This window comes from Penicillium waksmanii, assembly GCF_028829765.1.
Source record: "Penicillium waksmanii strain IBT 27052 chromosome Unknown utg000008l:1.0-5622682.0:1.0-5626561.0, whole genome shotgun sequence".
Taxonomy (NCBI): Eukaryota; Fungi; Ascomycota; class Eurotiomycetes; order Eurotiales; family Aspergillaceae; genus Penicillium; species Penicillium waksmanii.
The window spans coordinates 1,777,459-1,798,260 of record NW_026643254.1 but is presented as its reverse complement, the minus strand read 5'-3'; the positions used below and the strand labels follow the sequence as shown (position 1 = coordinate 1,798,260).

The 20,802-nt window shown below is 51.7% G+C and overlaps 7 protein-coding genes across 7 annotated transcripts; 2 read left to right on the top strand and 5 right to left on the bottom strand.

Moving 5' to 3' along the window:
- Window positions 1-637: 637 nt before the first annotated feature.
- N7481_008994 (uncharacterized protein) lies at window positions 638-2,264 on the top strand (the record flags this gene model as incomplete). Its single annotated transcript, XM_057268213.1, has 4 exons — window positions 638-1,120; window positions 1,180-1,647; window positions 1,709-2,041; window positions 2,064-2,264. The coding sequence occupies 4 exons, from the start codon at window positions 638-640 to the stop codon at window positions 2,262-2,264; spliced, it is 1,485 nt and encodes a 494-aa protein (XP_057118890.1).
- A 686-nt stretch (window positions 2,265-2,950) lies between these two features.
- N7481_008993 (alpha/beta hydrolase family protein) lies at window positions 2,951-3,925 on the bottom strand (the record flags this gene model as incomplete). The annotated part of the gene is made up of 1 exon (XM_057268212.1): window positions 2,951-3,925. One exon carries the CDS (start codon window positions 3,923-3,925, stop codon window positions 2,951-2,953), a length of 975 nt encoding a protein of 324 aa, XP_057118889.1.
- Window positions 3,926-4,482: 557 nt separating this feature from the next.
- N7481_008992 (condensin subunit BRN1) lies at window positions 4,483-7,236 on the bottom strand (the record flags this gene model as incomplete). The annotated part of the gene is made up of 4 exons (XM_057268211.1): window positions 4,483-6,456; window positions 6,520-6,943; window positions 6,981-7,097; window positions 7,160-7,236. The coding sequence occupies 4 exons, from the start codon at window positions 7,234-7,236 to the stop codon at window positions 4,483-4,485; spliced, it is 2,592 nt and encodes an 863-aa protein (XP_057118888.1).
- A 604-nt stretch (window positions 7,237-7,840) lies between these two features.
- Window positions 7,841-11,047, top strand: N7481_008991 (sodium/calcium exchanger protein; the record flags this gene model as incomplete). The annotated part of the gene is made up of 3 exons (XM_057268210.1): window positions 7,841-8,035; window positions 8,116-8,819; window positions 8,902-11,047. The coding sequence occupies 3 exons, from the start codon at window positions 7,841-7,843 to the stop codon at window positions 11,045-11,047; spliced, it is 3,045 nt and encodes a 1,014-aa protein (XP_057118887.1).
- A 3,234-nt stretch (window positions 11,048-14,281) lies between these two features.
- N7481_008990 (uncharacterized protein) lies at window positions 14,282-15,965 on the bottom strand (the record flags this gene model as incomplete). The annotated part of the gene is made up of 2 exons (XM_057268209.1): window positions 14,282-15,371; window positions 15,430-15,965. 2 exons carry the CDS (start codon window positions 15,963-15,965, stop codon window positions 14,282-14,284), a joined length of 1,626 nt encoding a protein of 541 aa, XP_057118886.1.
- Window positions 15,966-16,006: 41 nt separating this feature from the next.
- On the bottom strand, window positions 16,007-18,722 carry pan1 (actin cytoskeleton-regulatory complex protein PAN1; the record flags this gene model as incomplete). The annotated part of the gene is made up of 2 exons (XM_057268208.1): window positions 16,007-17,066; window positions 17,161-18,722. The coding sequence occupies 2 exons, from the start codon at window positions 18,720-18,722 to the stop codon at window positions 16,007-16,009; spliced, it is 2,622 nt and encodes an 873-aa protein (XP_057118885.1).
- A 409-nt stretch (window positions 18,723-19,131) lies between these two features.
- N7481_008988 (Amino acid transporter transmembrane) lies at window positions 19,132-20,583 on the bottom strand (the record flags this gene model as incomplete). The annotated part of the gene is made up of 3 exons (XM_057268207.1): window positions 19,132-19,868; window positions 19,963-20,345; window positions 20,420-20,583. 3 exons carry the CDS (start codon window positions 20,581-20,583, stop codon window positions 19,132-19,134), a joined length of 1,284 nt encoding a protein of 427 aa, XP_057118884.1.
- Window positions 20,584-20,802: the final 219 nt, after the last annotated feature.

Below are 20,802 nucleotides of genomic sequence, written 5' to 3'. Positions count from 1 at the left end.
ATGGGCGTGCATCGTGAGGAGGTGCCCGAGGCCGTTTAGTGTCTCTTACTGGCTGGAGACTCCACTGTGACAAGCTCGACCGATCACCTCAACCATCCAGTCAGAGTGCTGAGTCTGCACGACCGACAGTGTGAAGATGCAGGCTCCTCGTCCAGAGGGACCGTTCCCCAATCACGATCTCCGTCGCACCAGCACTATTCCCCCCGGCGCTTACTCTGATCCTGGCACGAAGTGATGAGCGACCATCGGCTTGCAGTTCTTGCCCCCGCCCCTCGACTCGACACTGGCGCTGATTGATATTCAAGAAAGCCATGGCCGGCTCCTGCGTCTCCTCACGTTTTTCTCTTTCTCCTCCTTGTCACCATCCGCCGCCTTGACTGGTTCTGTGTTTGTTTAATCCGTGGACAGCAGGTCTCGCTCACGGTTATCCAAGGTGATCCTGCGAAAACGTCCATATTTCTCAGCAGTTGTTACACACGCACACAGCTGGGATCGCAGCACACAATTGACTTGTATTCGCTCTTGGCCGATTTTATTTTTCTTCTAATTCTCGAAGAAAGGCCTCTTGGATTCCTATCAAGAGCTGGCTCTCTTGATCGATCTTTGTTGATTTCAGATTCTATCGCTCTTCCTTGAAATGTCGATTTCTGGTGATAGCAACAACGGTTCTCCCCAGAACTACGCACCCGTCGTTCCAGTGGATCTCACTCGCAGTTCCTATCACAGCGCAATGGGTCCCCCTCCACAGCAGCACACAGCCAACGAGACTCGCAGCTCCTCCGAGAGCAGCGGTGCTTCTCTAAAAAGCCCCCGCACAGCTCGGTTCGCCGAGGCCACAACAATTCACTCGCCAATCGAACCAGCAACTAAATCTCCTTTCGCCGATCCTCAGAACAAGAACGCTGGGGGTGGTGTTGCGGATGTTGGTTTTGGTTATGTATCGGCGAATGATCCAGCGAGGCATGTGGACGACTCCCTCCCCCCAGCCTCGCCATGGAGGGCCGACTTGAAGGTGCCCAACACTGCTCGTTCATTGAACCCACTCAGCCCTACTTTCCGCGAGGAATACATGCTCGAGAAGCAAGAAAAAGTTGCGGATAAAGAAAACGCCCGAGATTTGGTAAGGAAACTTCTACTTACAACCATTATCAATCGCTCAAGTTTCTAACCTTCGTCCAGAGAATCAAACTTCGCGTTCGCATCGCCAAGATTTTCCTTCGTTTCGTCAACTTTGGTTGCAGTCTGATCATATTGGCTCTTCTGGCAGTGACTTTGACCGTTTTCAGAGCGACAAAAGCCATCCCGACGCGCAACTCTCTTCCTGCTTGGGCCGAGGGCACAAACCCATGGGCTCAATACATGCTTCTGGGAATGGCTTGTGTTTCACTCTTTGCCTGCTTGATCGTCTTCTGGGCTTACTGGAAAGGTGGTCACAAACGTGCCGAAAAGACCGCCATCTACTACACCGTATTCTCCATATTCTTCTTCCTTTTCAGTTTGATTATGTGGGTTGTCGGTGCAGCTGTCTACCAACACTCCAAATCAAGTGGGAATGGTAAAGACATGTGGGGATGGTCCTGCGCCCAGAATACTCGTGAAGAGATATACAGCAACTCAGTTGACTACGCTCTGCTATGTCGTCTTCAGGTAAATATTCGCGCCCCCTCCCCATCCAGCCCAAAGTTTACAAAAGCTGACAGTTAATCAGGACTGGGGTCTCGTCTGCGCCATCATCGAAGTCGTCATCGAGGTTCTAGCCATCCTGATCTACGCCGTAGTCCTCTACCGTATCTGGACCAAGCGCCGACTGATGAAGAGCATGAACGGCCGCGACCAAGCACGAGATGATCTCTACCTCGCCCAACTCCGCCTCCAATCAGCCCCCAACACGCCCGGCTTCGCAGGCTTCTCATCATACCCGCCTAAATCGCCTTTCGCCGCCGCAACCCCGGTTGACGCATACTCAGCCGCAGAGAAAGGCCAGGCCCCGAGATCGCCAACAACAACGCAATATGCCTCGCCGCGTTCCCCAACCCGCCCCGTCCCCTCTTTCCAACTCCAAGCCCCACCCATCCGCGTCCAACAACCTACCCCCCCAAACAGCTCAAGAGGAATTCGCTGCTCCCTCACACTCCCCGTCCCCGCCTCCCCCGCAACACGTTGCTGCTGCGCCGGGCGAGACGGAATACGCCGCTGTGCCTATCCCGGGCGGTTATACCAGTCCCATGGGTCCGGCTTTCCCTCCTGCGGTGCACAAGTACTAGAACTTCCAAGCTTGAATGCTTTGGTTTTACGTTACGTTGCGTTTTCCTGGCGTATGGGAGCGAGAGAGTCAGCTTGATTTCGTCCCAAAAAAATTATAAAAAAACCTTTATTGAAAAAAATGTATACGATCGTTTTGCGGTCGAAATCTTGAACATACCTATCTCCTGTTACTTTTTTTCGTTCTTGGTTCTACTATTTTATATTCCCTAATTTACCCATCTGGGGTTGGGCACTGACAAATGATGTACAAGGGCGTTAGCGGTTGGGATACAGATACCAGTGCTAGTTGGAGGGCTTGATTGTTTTACTATTGCTATTGTTTCGAAAAACTCTTTGCTTCTAAGATTCAATATTACCATTCCATCTTTGAGAATACTAAATTCATATCTTGCTATACTCCCAGTTCCTGGCAGGTTCAACATAGGGCTCCAAGGTTGCTTAGACTGCATTTTCTCAACTACTAGTATATTGTGTTCTTCAAAATCAAAAACAACGCTGTATTTTCTGATATACTATTACTGAATGCCTTCAAGTTCAAGTTAATATCTGAGTATAGATGTACTAGTATTTCTTGGAAAATTGAGTATATAAAAATTTGGACACCACGATACTATCCCAGCTCCAACCTGAATGATCCCATGGCAGCAATGAAACTCCGAGTCTATATCCAAGGCTCTTGATGATACTAGTATCTCAGCTCTTCCAAAGCCCGCATTAGCTGATCAGATGTCGGTAAAACATGATGACCCCCCTTCAACCAATCAACATTAACAATACACCCCTTCTCTTCCATCTCCCGCTGAAGAACTTCAATCCGACCACTAGGAACAAACTCATCCACCTCCGCCGGGAAAAGAAAAACCAATTTACCGCGTATATCATCCGTAAACTTCGACGCAAACCCACTCGTAACAATACTCGGCTCAGCCTTCGACCGAAATCCCGGAGGGAACGCCTCATGCGCAATGGCATCGGGATAACCAAGACGACAAACCAAATCACTCAGAGGCCACGGAATCCACGCCACCAAACCATCTACTAGAGAATCCAAGCTCGTGACTGGCACGATGCCAATAGCCCCTATCACTCTGGGCCGAGCTAAATGACCAGCTAGGCACAGTGCACCCATTGAACGACCGCAGATGACGATGCGGGCTTTCGGATACTTCTCGAGCGTCCAGTTGATGACAGCTTCGTCGTTTGCTATGGCGGCAATTTCCATTGCGCCGTCGACATTTGGTACGAATGAGCTTGCGTCGTAGCCGACGAAATCACGACCGATAACTGTTATCCCGTTCTCGACGAGGGGTTGGAAGATTTCTTTGGAGAGATATCGTGTAGGTCGGAGGTTGCCGTGGAAGAAGAGGAGGACGAGGTCTGGGTCCGAGTCCTGATCTGACGATACGGCTTGAGTTGGATATTCGTGAATTCCGACTTTGCTTCCGACTGCAGATGTTATGGTGTAATGGTTGCCGTCTAGTTCGTCGCCATTCCGTCCGAGATAGTCGTACTTTAAGGCTCCTGCATTACCGACGAAGAGTTGGCTATCGAGGGTTTTTGCGAGACGTCGTGTCAGCCAGTCTGGTGTTGTTTCAGGAGTGTCGGACTCGCGAATGGTTTCGAGTGGGGTTGTTTCTTGGTTTGAGGGTGGTTCGATCATTTTGAAAGGAGTGGAAGTGTCTGCTGCTGAACAAGGATGAATACCGATCAAGACTATGTCCTCCACCTAGCTGGAGTATTCCAAGTATGCAGTGGAGAAGCGCTCTGTATTTATCTGTAGGCCCCCAGAGCCGCTTGATCAACTCAATGAATAGTAATCTGCGCTAGGGACTTGGCGGGGGGGCGATGCCCTTTGTCGAGTACATCAAGTTGAATTAAGACGTAGTAAAGAATGAATCTTGGAAAATAGAAAGAGAACTCTTAGGTTTCAAAAGTAGTTGTCTGGATTCAATCCATAATCCTATCAAAGGATCTACAAGCAACATGAACTTGAATTGGATGTGTATGCAAAAGGTCACCGATCTCGCATTGGGAATCAATGGAACAGCAAATAAAGATATCCCCAGCGCCACTCTGCAAGAGCCCAAAATCCGAAACAACTCCGCGGATCAACTAAATCCAACCCATTCTGTCCCTGAAATTCATGACTAACACGTGTTCCGATCTAAGGTAACGGACCTATACATACATACATACTAGCATGTCAAAGAAGGAAGCCTACATCCCACCGCCCTCTTCCAGAACAGCATGGACATCCCGACTGACAAAGATCTCTTCCAGGGTAGCGGCACCGCTGGCTATCTTAGTGATATCACTCTCGAGGACCAGACCCTGTTCGTTGGCCAAATGCAGCAAGCAGATGAACCCAAAGGAGGTGCTGATATCCCGCAGTGTTTCGACAGGATAGACCGCCTTCAGGTTGTTCATGATCTTCGTGAACCGAAGCCGGCCATCATCCCCGAGGTCAATGGCTTTTTCTGGGCTGCTTTGCTGGGGTGTGGGTGTGGGTGGCGTGGTGTCGGCTTCACTCTCAGGTTCGGCTGGTGGTTCGCTTGAGACGGCACCTGGTTGTGAAGCGGAGGCGAAATCGGTAGCAGCGATGAGTCGCTCACCCATGCCTCTCCACATTTCGTTCTTGAGACGTCGAACATCAACCTTCTTCGCTACACGTGCATAGTTCACGTAGTCTGGTCGGGCGCGACGTGCGCCTTGAGTAACCAACTGCGAACCGTATCCGCCCTTGCTTGGTGTCGCGCCGACCATGTTCAATAAGGCAGAGAGTCCGGTCTGTCCGCCGGCATCGCCAGCTGCCGCACCTTGAGTACCATCAGTAGGTGGGGAGAGCATCTCCCGTGCGTCTGCGAATGGCAGGTTGTCATCGTCGTCGTCAAGGTCCATGCCATTAGGGAAAGCAAGACCATCATCATCAGCGAAGAAGTTGGCATCATAGGCACCAGGAACGCCTTCTTCATCCACATCTTCAGTCTTGTGATTCGCCCAAAATGCCTCGTCCATGTCCCCGTTACCGGATGTTTGGTCTGGTCGGTTGTGGTTGATCCGTCGTGACATAAGTTTCCTTGAGCCCATTTGAGCTTTTGGTTTCAGGAACAGCCGAAGTAGTTGACGGGAGTTGAAGTGTTTATCGTCAGGCAATAGATTGCGACCCTTAGTCTTCCATTGCGTCTTGGGTACGGAAATGGCGGAATTGGAGCTGGCAGGAGTGTAAATCAACTCCGCGAGAGATGGATCAAGCGACGCCCCGAAGTCAATTTCGAAAGGCTCTTTCTCTTTGCGTTGCTTTGGTGCAGCGGTAGTGCTGGCGGCTGTGTGGTCCTTGATTCTCCGAATTTTCCAGTGCTCAGGACCAGCCCAGTTCTTGGAAGCCGCATTGTCGAAGTAGCTGAGGATATTCTCATGGTCTTGCTTGCTAGGCTGATGCGACATGGAGATGGCGTAGGCGTCTTCGTTATCGAGGTCTTCATCCCCATCGGCATTTTCACCATCCTCCATTCGGTGAACCTTGAGCATCGGCTCCAAAGCAGCCTCGCGAGCCCATGCCTCTCCTCCATCACCGAAACCGGTGTCGCCGCTAAGGTCGAAACCAGCCAATGTACCATCGTCATCATCGAAACCGACCGCGTTGTCGTCATCAAGCATAATCCCTGAGGGGTCTTCGACTCCGTCTTCATTCTTATCCTGTCGCCATTCCTCGGGTGCTTTGAGGAGTGGGATGTCCAGTGAACCGTTAGGGTCACCCAGGTTGAAATTCTTCAGGGAGGGGCAGATATCCTGCTCGTCTAAATAATCCAAATCGGGGAAGAACTGGTTGGCCAGAGTGGTGAGATCGAGATTCGGGTCATCTTCAAAGGTTTCGCTGGCTTTCTGGATAATATTCGCCTTGTTGTCCTCGTTTTGTAGCTGCTCTTCGGCTTGCGCATCGTGATCCTCGGAATCTTGTCGATCACCCTCGTCTGTCTTAGCACTGTCATCCACAGCGTCGTCGCTGCTATCAAAAACGATTCTTCCCTGGCCATCGATAGCAAGGTGGTTCAGCAGCAATCCCTTGGCACCGCCTTCGTCGAAATCAGCAGATGCCTTCTTGAAGAGCGGATCCACCGCAAACTCCAACTCAAACTTCTTCAGTTGTAACGATGTAAATGACGGGGCAAGCGTAGATTCATGTGAGCGATTCTGTAGAAACTGGTCAGCGAGTGCACATTCCCATGACTTGATTACAGTGGTAGTGAGACAAACCTTCTTACGCGACTTGCGGGTGCCTCCATCTTCACCGTCTTCATCGTCGTCTCCATCTTCTCCCTCGGCATCGGCTTCACGGCCTCGCTTGTCGCGGCTATCGGCCAAGCCACTCAGTAGCTTTCCAGTCTCGGTTGCGACACTATCCACACGGCTGGTGTAGATCTTCACACATCCATCGAGGGTGCAACTGGCCTTTTGGAAGTTGACGCCGTCTCCTTCCTTCAAGAGCGACATATCGTGGAAATAGTCGATCAGGGCGAAGTTCCAGGAGTTGTTTGCGTTGATCTTGTTATCCGTTGCCATCTTCATCCACTCTTCGAAGTTGGCCAGAATAGGCACACGCTTCATCGGAGTTACACCCCGACCACTAACATCGCTGTCGCGGCCACGGTGACCGGTCGATCCCCGAGGTGTTGCGGGACTGTCACTCCCTTCGCGGTTGTAAGATGTGTATCGACGGGGGGGGCATGGGTGTCTTGACGGCGGCCTTAATCTGATTCATCTGGCGGTCATGAAGGGCTTGTCTGGCTTCCTTCCGAGCCGCCTTCTCGCCCATATCATCGTTAAGAGGAACCCTGATAGTCTGTTAGAATCCGGGCGCTCCACGTACAACCAACTGCGAATGGATGCGACATACTTGATAGGGGAGTTCTTCTGAGGTGTCGAAGCGCCGTTGGAACGGCGATGATGCGCCTTGTTGACTACACGAGGCATGATTGCGGTTTCCCCCAGCTGGGAAGATCGAGATGCGCTGGATGTTGGTTGCTGGTTGCGATAGCCGGTCGTGGTTGCAGCTGATGGAGAGGGGCGGGCACAAACAATGTCAACAAACACACCCCACGTGACTTGCCTATCGCACGGCAGCGACGACAGTCGCGCCTCCCAAACGGGTGATCACGTGGACGTGCGTATTTATCTTATCACGTGTTATCGCCTAGTCTTGGAGGTGTCTAAACCGGTCATCGCCCCCCATTAATTTTGGGTCGTTGGAGCCTACTGGAAAAACCTTCCTTGAATACCTGGCGATTTCCCTGATTTCTTCAAGATCGATCTGCATAGCCACATTTCTCAACTTCTGGTGGTGGCTTTGCAGAAACCCAAAATGCAATAGAGAGTGAGTGCATTGGCCCACTCTTCGCTGTGCAGGCTGACATCACCAAGCTCACCGCATTGGCAGCTCCTCACGTTCATACCGGGTCAATGGAGGGGGTACACGCGACTCAAATAACTTGCTGCTTCGCTTTCTCTGCATAAACTGCGGGTCAAGGACTACTCCAGGGTTTCATCGGCTCACAATGCAGCAGTGTCCGTGGCCATAATGCTCCAGTCACCACCCTTCTTCCTGCGGCCGGCCCGCAAAGTGCCTCGGTACTCTGTACGGCCGTTTTACACTTCGATAGCCGTTTTTACAACACTGACAATATTGAGCTTGCTTATTGCATGGGTTGGAAAAGGTCAAGCCGATCGTACTACAGCGGGCACACTTCTTCTCAAGCGCGATAACGAGCCAGAGGTATGACAACAATCCCGTATTACCAGCCTCTCCCTAGGCCACTTGAAAGCTAATTCTTACACTGTGTGACTTGGATATAGTGTCGTCTCGTACGTGAAGTCAAAGATCAATGCGCATATGTCCGTGACAATTGCCCAGATCACCAAGATGGCCTATTCTCTTATTTACAGCTATACTACTGCGCCCTCCCGAATGCAAAACCGCTTGCGTTTCTCATCTTGATCCTCTGGTTATCGCTCCTCTTCAGTACCATCGGAATCGCTGCTAGTGATTTTTTATGTATCGACTTGAGTACACTGGCGAGCATTCTGGGCTTGAGCGAGAGTCTCACGGGCGTTACTTTCCTCGCATTCGGCAATGGAAGTCCCGATGTTTTCTCAACCTTCGCCGCCATGCGCTCGAATAGTGGCAGCCTAGCCATTGGCGAATTAATCGGAGCTGCAAGTTTCATCACTACTGTCGTGGCCGGCTCCATGGCTCTAGTTCGCCCCTTCAAGGTCGCGCGAAGGAGCTTTGTCCGGGATGTTGGTTATTTCGTGATCGCCGTCACCTTCAGCATGTTTTTGCTAGCCGATGGACGGCTTCATGTTTGGGAATCGGCTGCAATGGTTGCTCTATATGCCTTCTACGTTTTTATGGTTGTGACATGGCACTGGTATCTGGTTCGGCGTCGAAAACGTCACGAAAGGGACATGGCAGCACGGACACATTTCCATATCCCTGACAACCAGGAGCTGGAGTACGAGCAACCTTTGGATGACGATGATCCAGGCGTTGCATCAGAGTCACGCGAGTCTCGGGCTCTTCTCCGCGGTGCATCCACTGATGACTTTGATCTACTGGAACGCGCCGAGAGAACCCCCCAGTTGGAAGGAGGAGGACGAGGAGGACGACGAAACCCGCAACCGGTATTTAGCCGAGATTCGAGACAATATGCACGTTTATCGACCTCAGTATCGATCGAGACGAAACACTATGAATCCGATCCGAGCAAGTCTTGTTGGTGCGCTGGAATTTCAATCCGTGCTGCACTCGCTTGAGAAATCGAGAAATATCAGACACGGGGCGACAAGCAGCCTGGGCAGCTATTCGGACGAAGGCAATTCGTCTGCTCAGTCTTGGGACACTAGATCTGTAGCATCTCATCCTCGTGCTACCCGGCCCTCTGCGCCTAATGACCGCCTGTCGCCGCATAGCGCGGAAGGCTCTAGGGCTCGAGCAGTGTCAGCCAATGATGCTGATAGAGTTGAACTGGACCCCAGTGTGCTAGGTCGTTATCAAGAGGAGGTACCACAGCTTACTATTAGACGGCCTTCTGAGGAGGTGCCCACTCGACAATCTGTGCAGCCACCTCGAATCGATACGAATTTGGCAATAACGCTCTCTCCCTCGGCATCTACACAGGCATCGCCAAGCGGAAGCCCCGTTGCCGCGGATGCTCCCCAAACACCCGACCTACTAGCTCCACCAGCCGCTTTCAGCTCTCCCAACTATCAATCAAGCATGACTCATGACCGATCGCCACAAGCAGTGTCGCCACGAGGCACCAGCCGCAGCTATCAATCCATGGCCGTCTTAGAAAGTCCTTCGGCCCCGTTCCCGATATATGTCGACGACACTTCAGCTCCGTCATCGCGCGCACCCAGTATCCGTCTACCCAATCCAGTGGCCAGTCCAGCAGAACAGCTCCTTGTTCATGATCCCTTTGACGATAGGCTCACGGATAGCTCTTCATGTCGGTTGAGAAAATGGTGGCCTGATTCTGTCTTACCTCCCCCTCAGCAACTTGCATGTACACTTTTCCCAACACTGGCTGGCTGGAAAGGCAGAAGCATCATGGGACGTTTTCTAGGGATAGTTGCTGCGCCAAGCGTGTTTCTCCTAACAATCACTGTGCCAGTCGTCGAGCCCCAGGCTTCAGAATATGACGAACCAGACCCAATACCGGCGGTGGTCATCGAACAAGTCGATACTGATGGACCTGCTCCAAGAATAAGACTACCAGCGGACAGTCCTACCATCCATCCCATGGGACATGGTCATAATGATTCTATTCCCGGGATAACAACGACACATCCTCATCCGCACAAACATTCACATGACGACTCTTACAGGCGACCCCGCTGGGACTCGGAGCTGCCAGCAGCACCCCCGCCTCCAGCAATTGACTCTGTAACGTCCGTCAAGGACTGGAACCGCTGGCTGGTCTCAATTCAACTGTTCACGGGCCCATTCTTCTTCGCCCTGATTGCCTGGACTACCGCAGACACGTCCCTCAATCCACGCAACTTCATCCTCCCAGCCCTGATATCTCTGCTCTTCTCTTTCATCTGTCTCGCACTCCTAATCATCACGACACGCAGTCGCCCATATAATCGACTCTCCCGAACAAACCACTCAGAGCAGCAGCACGATTCTACCGCCCCAGAACTAGAACCACACCCACAACCTCTCCCACACTCATGGAGACCCGTCCTCTCCATGCTCGGCTTCCTAGTCGCAATATCCTGGATCGCAACAATAGCCACAGAAGTCGTCTCCCTCCTCAAAACCATCGGCGTAATCCTCGACATCTCAGACTCCCTCCTCGGCCTAACCGTCTTCGCCGTCGGTAATTCCCTCGGCGACCTCGTCGCCGACATCACAGTCGCAAGACTCGGATATCCCGTCATGGCTCTGAGCGCCTGCTTCGGCGGACCCATGCTCAACATCCTACTCGGTATCGGTCTGGGCGGGTTATACATGACTGTCAATCGATCAGGTACTCCGTCCCGCCGTGACGAGATCTTTGCTGGCGGGAGTGGGGGCGGCATCACTGCTGTGGAAACCTCTTACGAGATTGAAATCTCCAAGGTCTTGGTTATCAGTGGTGCTACCTTGCTTGTTGTTCTGGTCGGTCTTTTGATCGTCGTTCCGCTGAATGGTTGGCGCATGGATAAGAGGATTGGGTGGGGGCTTATTGTTGTTTGGTGTATTAGTACCATTGGCAATGTGATTGCGGAGTTAACATAAAGACTCATACTCATACTCACACTCACACTCCGCTTTTCTGCTGTTTGCGTGCATGCAGGTTTGGGTTTTGCCCTCAAGCTCATGTGGTGTCGTTGATTTGACGAGATCATGCATAGTCATCTTTTTTCCTTCGGCTCTATCATGTCTTTTTCATTTTCATTTTTCCATTCATTGTGAGAAGTGATGTGGAGTCTATAGCATTCATTATATTCAAGTTAGCTTGGCTATTCCTTGTGGTCGCATGCCGGCCACTATTTTCAAACCACCATGTTCAAACCACCATGTTCAAACGTTTTTGTGGTAATAGTGTAATTCTGACCACTCAATCCTTAGTATTACATATACCATGCTCCTAATTAGACCCGGGGGGTGTCCGAATAGTGATTAGGGGTTAGCGTAAATGAAACCATGATCCATCCATCCATCCACTGTAGAGGCTTACACAAACTCAGTCGAGTCTAGCAGTATTTTGCAACTGATTGACCCATTCGAGAATCCACTCACAATTCCAACTTCACTACACGCGACGTAGCCTAATAAAGAACACCACGCTAATTGTAGCCACAGCGACACGATTCATTTGGATTCCCGACTCCATTCACAATACCCAGGCATTGTCCACATTTCCGAGGACGACGTGGACTAGATAATAATTTATGATTTCCAGACTTCTTCTTTTTGCGGTTCATCTGACCCTTGTCTTCCTCGCTTTTATTGGAGCCCTTAGGAGTATTTTCCGCCTTGGGGTATATCATTCACAGCGAGCGGTTTGTCGCCATGAACACCTTCACCAACTTTCGTTGCGGGCTTAGGATATGCTTGGGAATTTTTGTTGACAGGTAGAGGACCTGTGATTCTGTCTAGATCTTGTCTAGCTCGTTCTTCTGCAAAGGCCACATACTCCGCTACCCTCGGCTGTACTGTCTTTTGGTATACCACCCCCTTCCACCCACATTCCCTAAAATCACCACGCCCTCCGGCTTGCATATACGAGATTGTGGGGTCTGACAGTCAAAGTGTCTAATCATATCCATGAAAGGAGGAAAAGCGGTGGAAAAGATACGTAGACGCTGGTCTCCTCATTTTCCTGGCCACTAAAATGAGTAAGTAACCACATTGAAAGGATGAATTAAACAATAGCTCCTAGGAACTGTACCGACACTCTGGTGAAGCTCTCAGTGAGTGATTAGGCTGGCTAAGGAGACCTGGGCACCGTGTCTACTTGGAGAGGAGGCCTAGGAGAGTGTGAAGGGGAAAAAGTCTGTTTCCTGAGACTAGCTGGCTGGTTGATGTGTTTCCCTTCGACCCTTCCCGCCTCCCCTCATTCTTTCCCAAATGCACCTGCCTCTCCCCAATTCGTTGAGGGTCCCGCACAATGCCCCATTTCACAGGTAATAAAGTCGCTGGCTCTATTAAGGATCGAAGAGCCCGAAAAGGGGTCGGGAATAGACAAATTTGCATTTTTTGCACGCTCGACACTTCCTGGAGAGAGCTTGCTGTTGATATCCCATCTTGATCAGCCCCAGGTTCTTGAGTTTTTTTCCCCGAGTGAATCACTTACCACAATACAATTGCATTCGTAACAAAAGTCTTTGTTCTTCTATTCATATGTAATTTAGATTAGCTTCTATCCTTTAAACCCTATATTTTAGAGCTCTTCGATCACTTACTCCGTCATCCTCCTGTTGGGCCAACCGAGTATTAAGCTCTTGGACAGGCACGGCAACCACCATGGCCGTAAACATGACCGTAAAGAGGAAGGTAAAAATCTTCATATTTTGTCCAATTTCCAAGACGCAGACAGGTAATTGACTAGGGAACAGATGATTAACTTTTGTAAAGAACTGGGAGGAAGTATGTCCTCTTTATACCTAGAGGCCTGCCGCAGAGTCCATACTTTCTAAGTTATTTTCGAAACTCTACCGACGATTATTGCTTGGTGGCGTAGCTGAAACAGAAAATAGCTTCTCATAATAAAATGCCGATCACTCCTTGTAACTTGGCTTAAGGATGAGAATGCTCTGAGACCAATACCATATCGATGGATCTTGCTTAAATGTTTACCAAAGCTTGCATTGAGGTGCACTGTACGCATAACGAACAGCCGGGCCGTGTGGGTTTATGAAAATAGGTAGTTACTCTATAAAGCATTTGACGTAGGGCGGTTTTGCTGTTTGGTGAGTGATCGACATAAAGATCGACATGGTGATCAATATAGTAATCGATCCAAGTGGAGCATGTTTTCCAATAAATGCTGTCGGCTATGGCAGCGATAGGAAGGGATATAACATAGCGTTGATCACTAGAGCATACCTATTGAAAGTTAATTAGTAAGACGGGGAAGCTCAAGGCAGCCTGGTCGGCACGGGCAGGTCGAGATAAGAGAGAGAAAGGGTGACAGGAGCATAGACAGAAAGAGACAATCTATAAAAAGGAGCTTATATTATTACGGGTAGGTACAAGAAGTGTGACAATATCTTCTTGGGCAGTATCATGTGAGTAGGGGTTGAAAAAGCATCTCTGTTTCCAACATGGAAGGCGATGTAGGGCGCTGTTGTATACATTCTTCAAGCCAGTTCTCGTCAAATTGTGATAACATTCATGTCTGTTGACCAAGACTTCCGCGGGGGGGGGGGGGGAAGGGATTTGGATATCTGTTTACAAGGTGTATCTGGGTTATATCCTGTGTCAAGGTTGCAGTCTTTTGACAAAACTGGACATGAATTGAACTGTCATTTTCTTGTTTAATGGATGCAGAACCGTTTTGGCCATGGATGGGTACCTCTTCAGCTTACAACCTTTGGAAAGTACTACTAGGAACGCACTGGCACAGAACACCTGGGCAATTATAAGCAGTGAGAGCAAAAAAAGCAACCAATAAGTATTGTGAAGAATTACATAAAGAGTCAACTACCACCAACGCACGCATAACATCCATGGATATAACTAACTACCCAGCACCAAGTCTGAACCTGAACCTGAATTTGAGTTTGAGTTTGAATTGGATGATCTGACCCGATCGATAATCCTTCAATTCCACGAAAAATATAACAAGTCCAGACTCCCAACTAGCCTTCTCTCTGTACAACTATGTTCCAAAGGTTCGATTATGACTGCCTCCACAACGAAACTTACAACACGCGACCAGCAGATGAGCTAGTGCTGCGGTCGTTTGTCTTCGTCTTCTTCAACCCCATTCCGGCCTGGATAGAAGCTAGCAAAGCTGAGCGGTTGTCACCTCCAGCTCCAGCCGCGGCAGGGGGTGGGGGCGGAGGGGCTGCTGCTGCAGGGGGAGGTGGGGGTGGAGCACCAGGGGCACCAGAGGGGGGGTGGTGGGGGCGGTGCTGCGGGTGCAGAGCCCATGCCTGGGGGAGGAGGAGGAGGAGGCGGTGGTGGAGGAGGGGGAGGAAGACCAGCTGGTGCGACAGGAGATGAGACATCGTCACTGGCTGGCTCGGGGACAGCTGCGGGTGCGGGGGGAGGGGGAGGAGGAGCGATAGGGCTCTCTTGGACCGGTGTGGTGTATTCGGAAGAGGGCTTGTCTTCGTCCATGGCGCTTAGAGGACGGGGAGGGGCCATGGTACCGAACAAGATGCTAGCAAGCTGTTTGGCACTACCGCCTCCTGGGCGCTCATCCTCGTCGTCGGATGAGTCTGCGTCGGAGCCGGCGGCGGACCAGTCATCGTCTTCCTCGGGGCGAACACGGCTCTTGCGCTCCAGGGGACCGGCACCGGTGAAGGTTGGCTTGATGGCTTCTTGTTGCTGGAGGCGGTGGAAGGGATTCGTGGACTGGGCTGCAGGAGGTGAGGTCGAGTCTGCAGGAGGCTGGCTCTGGCCCAAGGACTTGTAGTAGGGGTTCTTGGACTCGGCATCCGGGGTAGCTGCTGGCTGGGAGCGAGTGCTCTCAGGGGATGTAGGCTGCTGCTCAGGGCTGAAGGCCTTCTCGATTTCTTGCGCGGGGGGCTCGGGGATAGAGATTGTAGGAACGGGTGGCGGCGCATTCAGAACCTGGCTCTGGGTGGGAGTGCTGTGCTGAGGAGTGATATCCTCAGGGCCCTCGTCATCTGAAGAGCTCTCATCGTCAATGCCCTCGAGTTCGAGCTGCAATTGCCGCTCACGCTCCTTGGCAGCCTCGATTTCGGCACGCTGGGCTGCAAGACGAGCTTCGTTGTCCTTGGCTTCGCGTGCAGCTTCTGCCTTGCGGCGCTTCTCCTCTTGCTTCTTCACCTTGCCCTGTCGGACTTGCTCCTCGAGAGCACGGAGTCGGGCAGCTTGGGCTTCCTTCTCTTTCTCGAACTCGTCCTCGTGCGACTGGGCCTCACCCCTAGTATCAAATTAGTACAAGATATACCGATATAGAAGGTTCACTCGAATATACTTACTCAAGACGCTTGGTCTCTGCCTCCTGGGCTTCCTGTTCTTCCTTAATGGCCTGCTCACGAACAGCATGTTCCTTGGCAACCTCATCCGCCTTCTTCGAGTCAGCTTGACCGGCACTATCGGTCCGAGCTCTGCGAGTAGGAGGAGCCGGTGGGGGCTTCTTGCCCGCCGTCTTGGGGGCAGCAGCTGCGGATGCAGAACCGCCCTTCTCCTCAGCTAAACGGCGTGATCTCTCTTGCTCCCGCTTAGCATCTTCCTCCTCGGCACGTCGAACGCGCTCCTCGCGCTCTTTCTTTTCCCGCTCCTGGCGTTGCACAAGGGTCTCTTCGGAGCTGGCAGGCTTCAAGCCAGCAGCAGCCATGCGCTCGGCAATACGCTTCTGCGCACGTTCCCTGGCAGCGGCAACGCGGTCCTCGTGTGTGTTTCCGGGTACAGAGCTTGAGGAGTCGGTAGATTGAGGCATAGAAGGACGAGCCGGTGCCTCCTCGGCAGCAGGGGCGCGGCGCTGCTCTTGGGTTGAGCGCTCACGGCTGGGCATAATGTTAACATATTTATGTAAAGAATCGATAGGGTTTACACTTACTCATCCTTGCGCACATGCGCGGTCTTGCTGTTGCGGCTCAAATCGTAGATGAAGTCACGAATGATATCCTCCACGCCAAGGGCATCCTCCCAACGGCGCTTCTCGTGTTCGCGCGTGGAATTCTCGCCTTCGTCGCGGAGACTGTCCTCAAGGCTGCGGGTAAACTCCCGAACACTTTCCTCCACGTCACGGGTCATAACGTCGTTACGCTCTCGCTCGGCCTTCACGTCGGCGCTCTCGCTCTCCAAGCGACGAGCAGCCTCGCCGTCATCACCCTCCGCGGCGGGAGCAGGACGTCCTGACAGTTCAGCAGCACGAGCCTGCATACGCGCGCGGGCGCGAGCCTTGATCCGATCTGCCTCGGTAATCGCACCGCCAGGTCCAGTACCAACAATGTTACCAGCGCTGCTGGGGTGCGCCTTGGCATCTTTGAGACGGAAAAGTTCAAGCTTGGCCTCAGCAATCTCCCGTTCAATACGTCGAACATCGGAAGCGGCCTGCGGAACCTGGTCTTCATAGCCTTGAAGCTGACGACGGAGGGATCTGCGCTCGGCCCCACTGTCAAGTTGACGGAAGCTAGCATTTGGATGGGTGTCAATATCGTCTTGCACGCGACGAATCCGTTCCATAAGGCTCTCTGCTTCACGGCGGTCCCGACGATCATGGACATCATCATCCTCAGCACGGTTTTCGTCTTGGAAGTCAACAGCATCAAGCATAATCTTAGCTTCGCGAATCTTTTTTCGCAGCTGGTCAGGACTGAGATCGTCGCCCTCGGAGGTTTGGGAAGAAGGAGCCGGGGATGGTGTGCGAGCGTCGTTACCAACACGGCGACGGGCGCTTGAACGGTAGCCGCCTGCAGAATCATTGTTCTTAAACATGGTCGCGTCCTTGCGACTGGCTCCAGATTGGTTATTGGGACCGCCGCGGAAGGAGTGGTCCTTCAAGTAGCTGACTCCCGTCTTTTGAGGCTGCAAAAATGCCCCGGTGGTCTTCCGGGTCTCGGCATCTTGAGACAGAAGCGACTTGACTGTGCCGATGGAATCATTCAGGTGCCTAGTAGATGGGGGGGATGAGCTCGGGGGGCAGGCGAGCAGGAACGGGATATCCGTTCAGAGCTCGGTAGATCAAGTGCATTCCCACGGCGAACTCGTCCATGTTGAGACGTCCACGGTTGGTAGGATCGGCCAAAGTCCAAATCCGCTCGAGGTCGTTTCGGTTCAAACCACTCTGCCCCATGATCTCAATAGCAGTCTCGCCACTGATGAAGCCCTTTCGGAAACCATCCCAGGCGCGGAAGAGATCGTCATAGATCTTCTTTTCCTCCTTGGTAATAGCCCAGGCAACTTTAGCATTTCCGGAAAGATTGGTGGTAGTAAAGCCACCTTCACGGCCGGGTTGGGGCATGAGTTGCTGCTTCATGGCCTCGATATTAGGGAGACCCTGCGCGGGCGTGTTAATGAAACCCCACTGTCCAGGGATACCCGTCGGTTGCGCCTGTAGACCGCCAGTCTGGGCAGGGCTCAGGTTGGAGGCGAAGCCAGTAGGCATAGGCGGCATTGGAGGTCGGGGACCACTATATCCTGTGGCTTGCGGGTTGGCCATGAATCCAGTCTGCTGAGCCTGAAGGAATTGCGACTGGTTTTGGCCTGGGAAACCGGTTTGCTGAGGCTGCATGCCAGCCTGCTGATTGAAGAAGCCAGTGGGTTGCGCAGTGAGTTGGTTCAAGAGCTGTGTGTTGCTTGGTTGTTGAGGCTGAGGCTGCTGGACTATAGGGGGTGTGGAATTGTTCTGGAGCACAGAACCATCGAAATTAGGAACATTAGTACGCTGGGCCGGCTGGGGCTGCGTGTCGGGGACATCGAACGAGATGATGTCAACCATGCTCGAGACCTCGTTCTTGATGGTATCGGGCAATGCGGAGGGCAGCTCACGGCCAGTCAGGCGCAGATTACATAGATACATTGCCAATGCGAATTCAGGGAAGAAGAGCTGGCCGGACTTGGTAGAGTCTGACAGAACCCAGATCTTGGAAAGATCAGTACCCGTCAGCTTAGAGCGCATCAGGAGATCCCTCGCTTTGTCGCCATCCATTGTTTTGCTATCGGTGACGGCAGACTTGAACAGCTGCTCGAACTTGGCCTGGTCCTGGGCGGTAATGAACGACAGTCGGATGCTTGGGATGCGGGCGCCATTCTTCGGCGGCACTTGAGGAGGGGGGCCAGAGGCGCCGGTATCTTGGAAGGAGCTCGCGATCTCGCTCGAGGTCTTGGGCCGATTAGGGAGGCCAGTCGCTTGAGCGAGGTGCTGTTGCGGGATGGGTGGCACGGGCGGCACAGGCGGCTGTGACTGGGTCTGGTTTTGGGGTTGGAATCCGGTATATTGAGGCTGGAAGCCCGTCGGCTGGGGTTGTTGGGGCTGTTGGGGCTGTCCGGGGTACCCAGTGAACTGCGGCTGGAGCTGTTGTCCCGCGGGGAATCCAGTGGGCTGAGGTTGGAGCTGCGCATTACCAAACGGTGAGGGCTGGCCGGCGAAACCGGTCGGCTGGGGCGCGAATCCCGTTGCTTGGGGCTGCATCGGTTGCTGCTGTTGTCCCTGAGGGAATTGCGAGTATTGGGGTTGCTGCTGCTGCTGTTGCTGTTGCATGAATGGTGCCTGGCCGGGTCGGCCACCAGCACCACCGCCGACGAAGGAATTCGACGAGGAGAACATTATAGACACGGCGCTCGCATGGACAAAACAGATGCAGAAGAACCGATGAGAGATTGATGCGAAGAATGAATGAATGTAGAGGGGGTGGGTGTCAGGAGCAACGTAAATGACGCCGTCGCAGGGACGCGGAGGCCCGCCCGGCTGATTAGTCAGGGGTTCACGGTCCACCAAAAATAGCACAGCATGGACAGCATAGACTATAGTATACTACACTGAGTATTGTATAGAATAGGTATTACTTGCGTTAAATGAGTTGAATACTTTATATTCAAGTGTTTTGGAATATTTGCCTAACTCTAATAATTGTACAAGTAGGGTATTTCAATGCCATTATTGGCCAACATCCATATCAACCAGGTCTATCAAAGACCATGTTCATAAAAAGACAAAGCAAAGGACTCGGTGTAACCTAAGTATCAGTATTCTTGCAGGTAAAGCTGTTGCTATTGGAATTGGCACTAATAGCCGTACCAGAAGCATACAGCCCAAGCACACAAAGAATAAGACCAAAGCAAGCGATAGCCATATTCAAAACCATAAGAGCAATCTTCCTCGGCGAAGCAGTCCACTGACCATAATTAAGATGCAACCAATAAACACCCGAGAGACCATAACTAAACCAACTAGCAAAGAGAGCGCTAATCAATCCATTCAAATCACTGAAGACGGGGATAGCTTCGGCAATAATCCACGCAACAGTCCAACAAGAGATACCGAGACCGACCCAAAGACCGACAGAGCGCTTATTACGCTGGTGAAGGAGATCGGACTTCATGTTCGTGCAGATGCGGAAGTAGATATATTTGAGACCGATGTGGCCATTGACGACGCCGGCGCCGATTATTGTTGGGATGGCGATTCCGAAGGCTATTTTGCTCATTAGTGGGCCGGCGGAGTTGAAGGCCGGGGATGTCACTTCGGTTCCGATGTAGAAGTAGACGACGATGGCGACGGTGAGATAGAGGCAAATCTCAAAGCCTTGGAGCATGAAGAGAGACTTTTTGAAGTTTTGGGGTGTTTCCATCTCCGCGATTAGACCGAAGAAGGCGACGTGGGCGCAGTAGGCGAAAACGATATTTGAGACGGCTTGGAAGCCTGTGTAGAGGGTTGTCTCTGTGGTGGCCTGGATAATAGTACCAGGGGGGGCTTTCGATTCCGACGGAAATCATGGTGATCATGACAGCGGTCAATATACTGAGGAATGAGACGAAGGACATCCAGATCATGCCTTTCATAGTACGTGGCAGGCAGAGGACGATAGAAATGACCATGCCAATTATACTAAATAGTATAGAGCAGGTGGCGTGGTTGGTGACAGTATTCATCATAATACGGAAGGTGAGGATATGGCTTCCCATAATGAAGAGACAGAAGAGAAATTGACCAGTACCGAAGAGCTCGCGACCGAACTTGCCAAGTAATATCTCTCCGGCATCACCTAGGTTCTGAATGTGTGGGTACCGTTCTCGAAATAGGCCAATGTTATAGCCAGTGTAGGTTGCGAGAAGCCCAAGACCAATGATCAAGATAACGCCGGGGACTATGCCCAGTATTGCCATAGCAGAGGGTAGTGAGAGCACACCCAGCGACACTGACTCGCATATCATGAGCAGACCACATTGCCTTAGAGTTAGATGTCGCGTTAGAATCCCTCTTTTTTTCAATGCGTTCAAGACCTTGCTTCATTGGATACGTACCACCACTTCAATGTTTTGTACTTGATCTCGGCATTTTCCTCGTTACCAAAGGCATCTTGGACTTCACCAGGCTTAAGCTGACCTTCCTCCTCGTAAAGAGACTCTTCCTTTCTCTCTACAATCTTGTCGTTCTGGTAAACGGGCGGTGCGGTATTAACCTCCATTCTGGTCAAATTGTACACAAAGGGTGTGAAAATGATAGGTTTCGAGAATATTCTTAATCAAAAGTTCCACAACCCCATGAAGTGAGAGATAGAGAGATAGAAGAGAAATCTGGGGGGAAATCAAGCCATCTTTATAAGTTTTCGAAGATCTCATCCTCGCATGGGATGCTCATTTCCCCAGTTTTCTCCGCAGGCTAATTCCTCGACTCCTATAGTGGG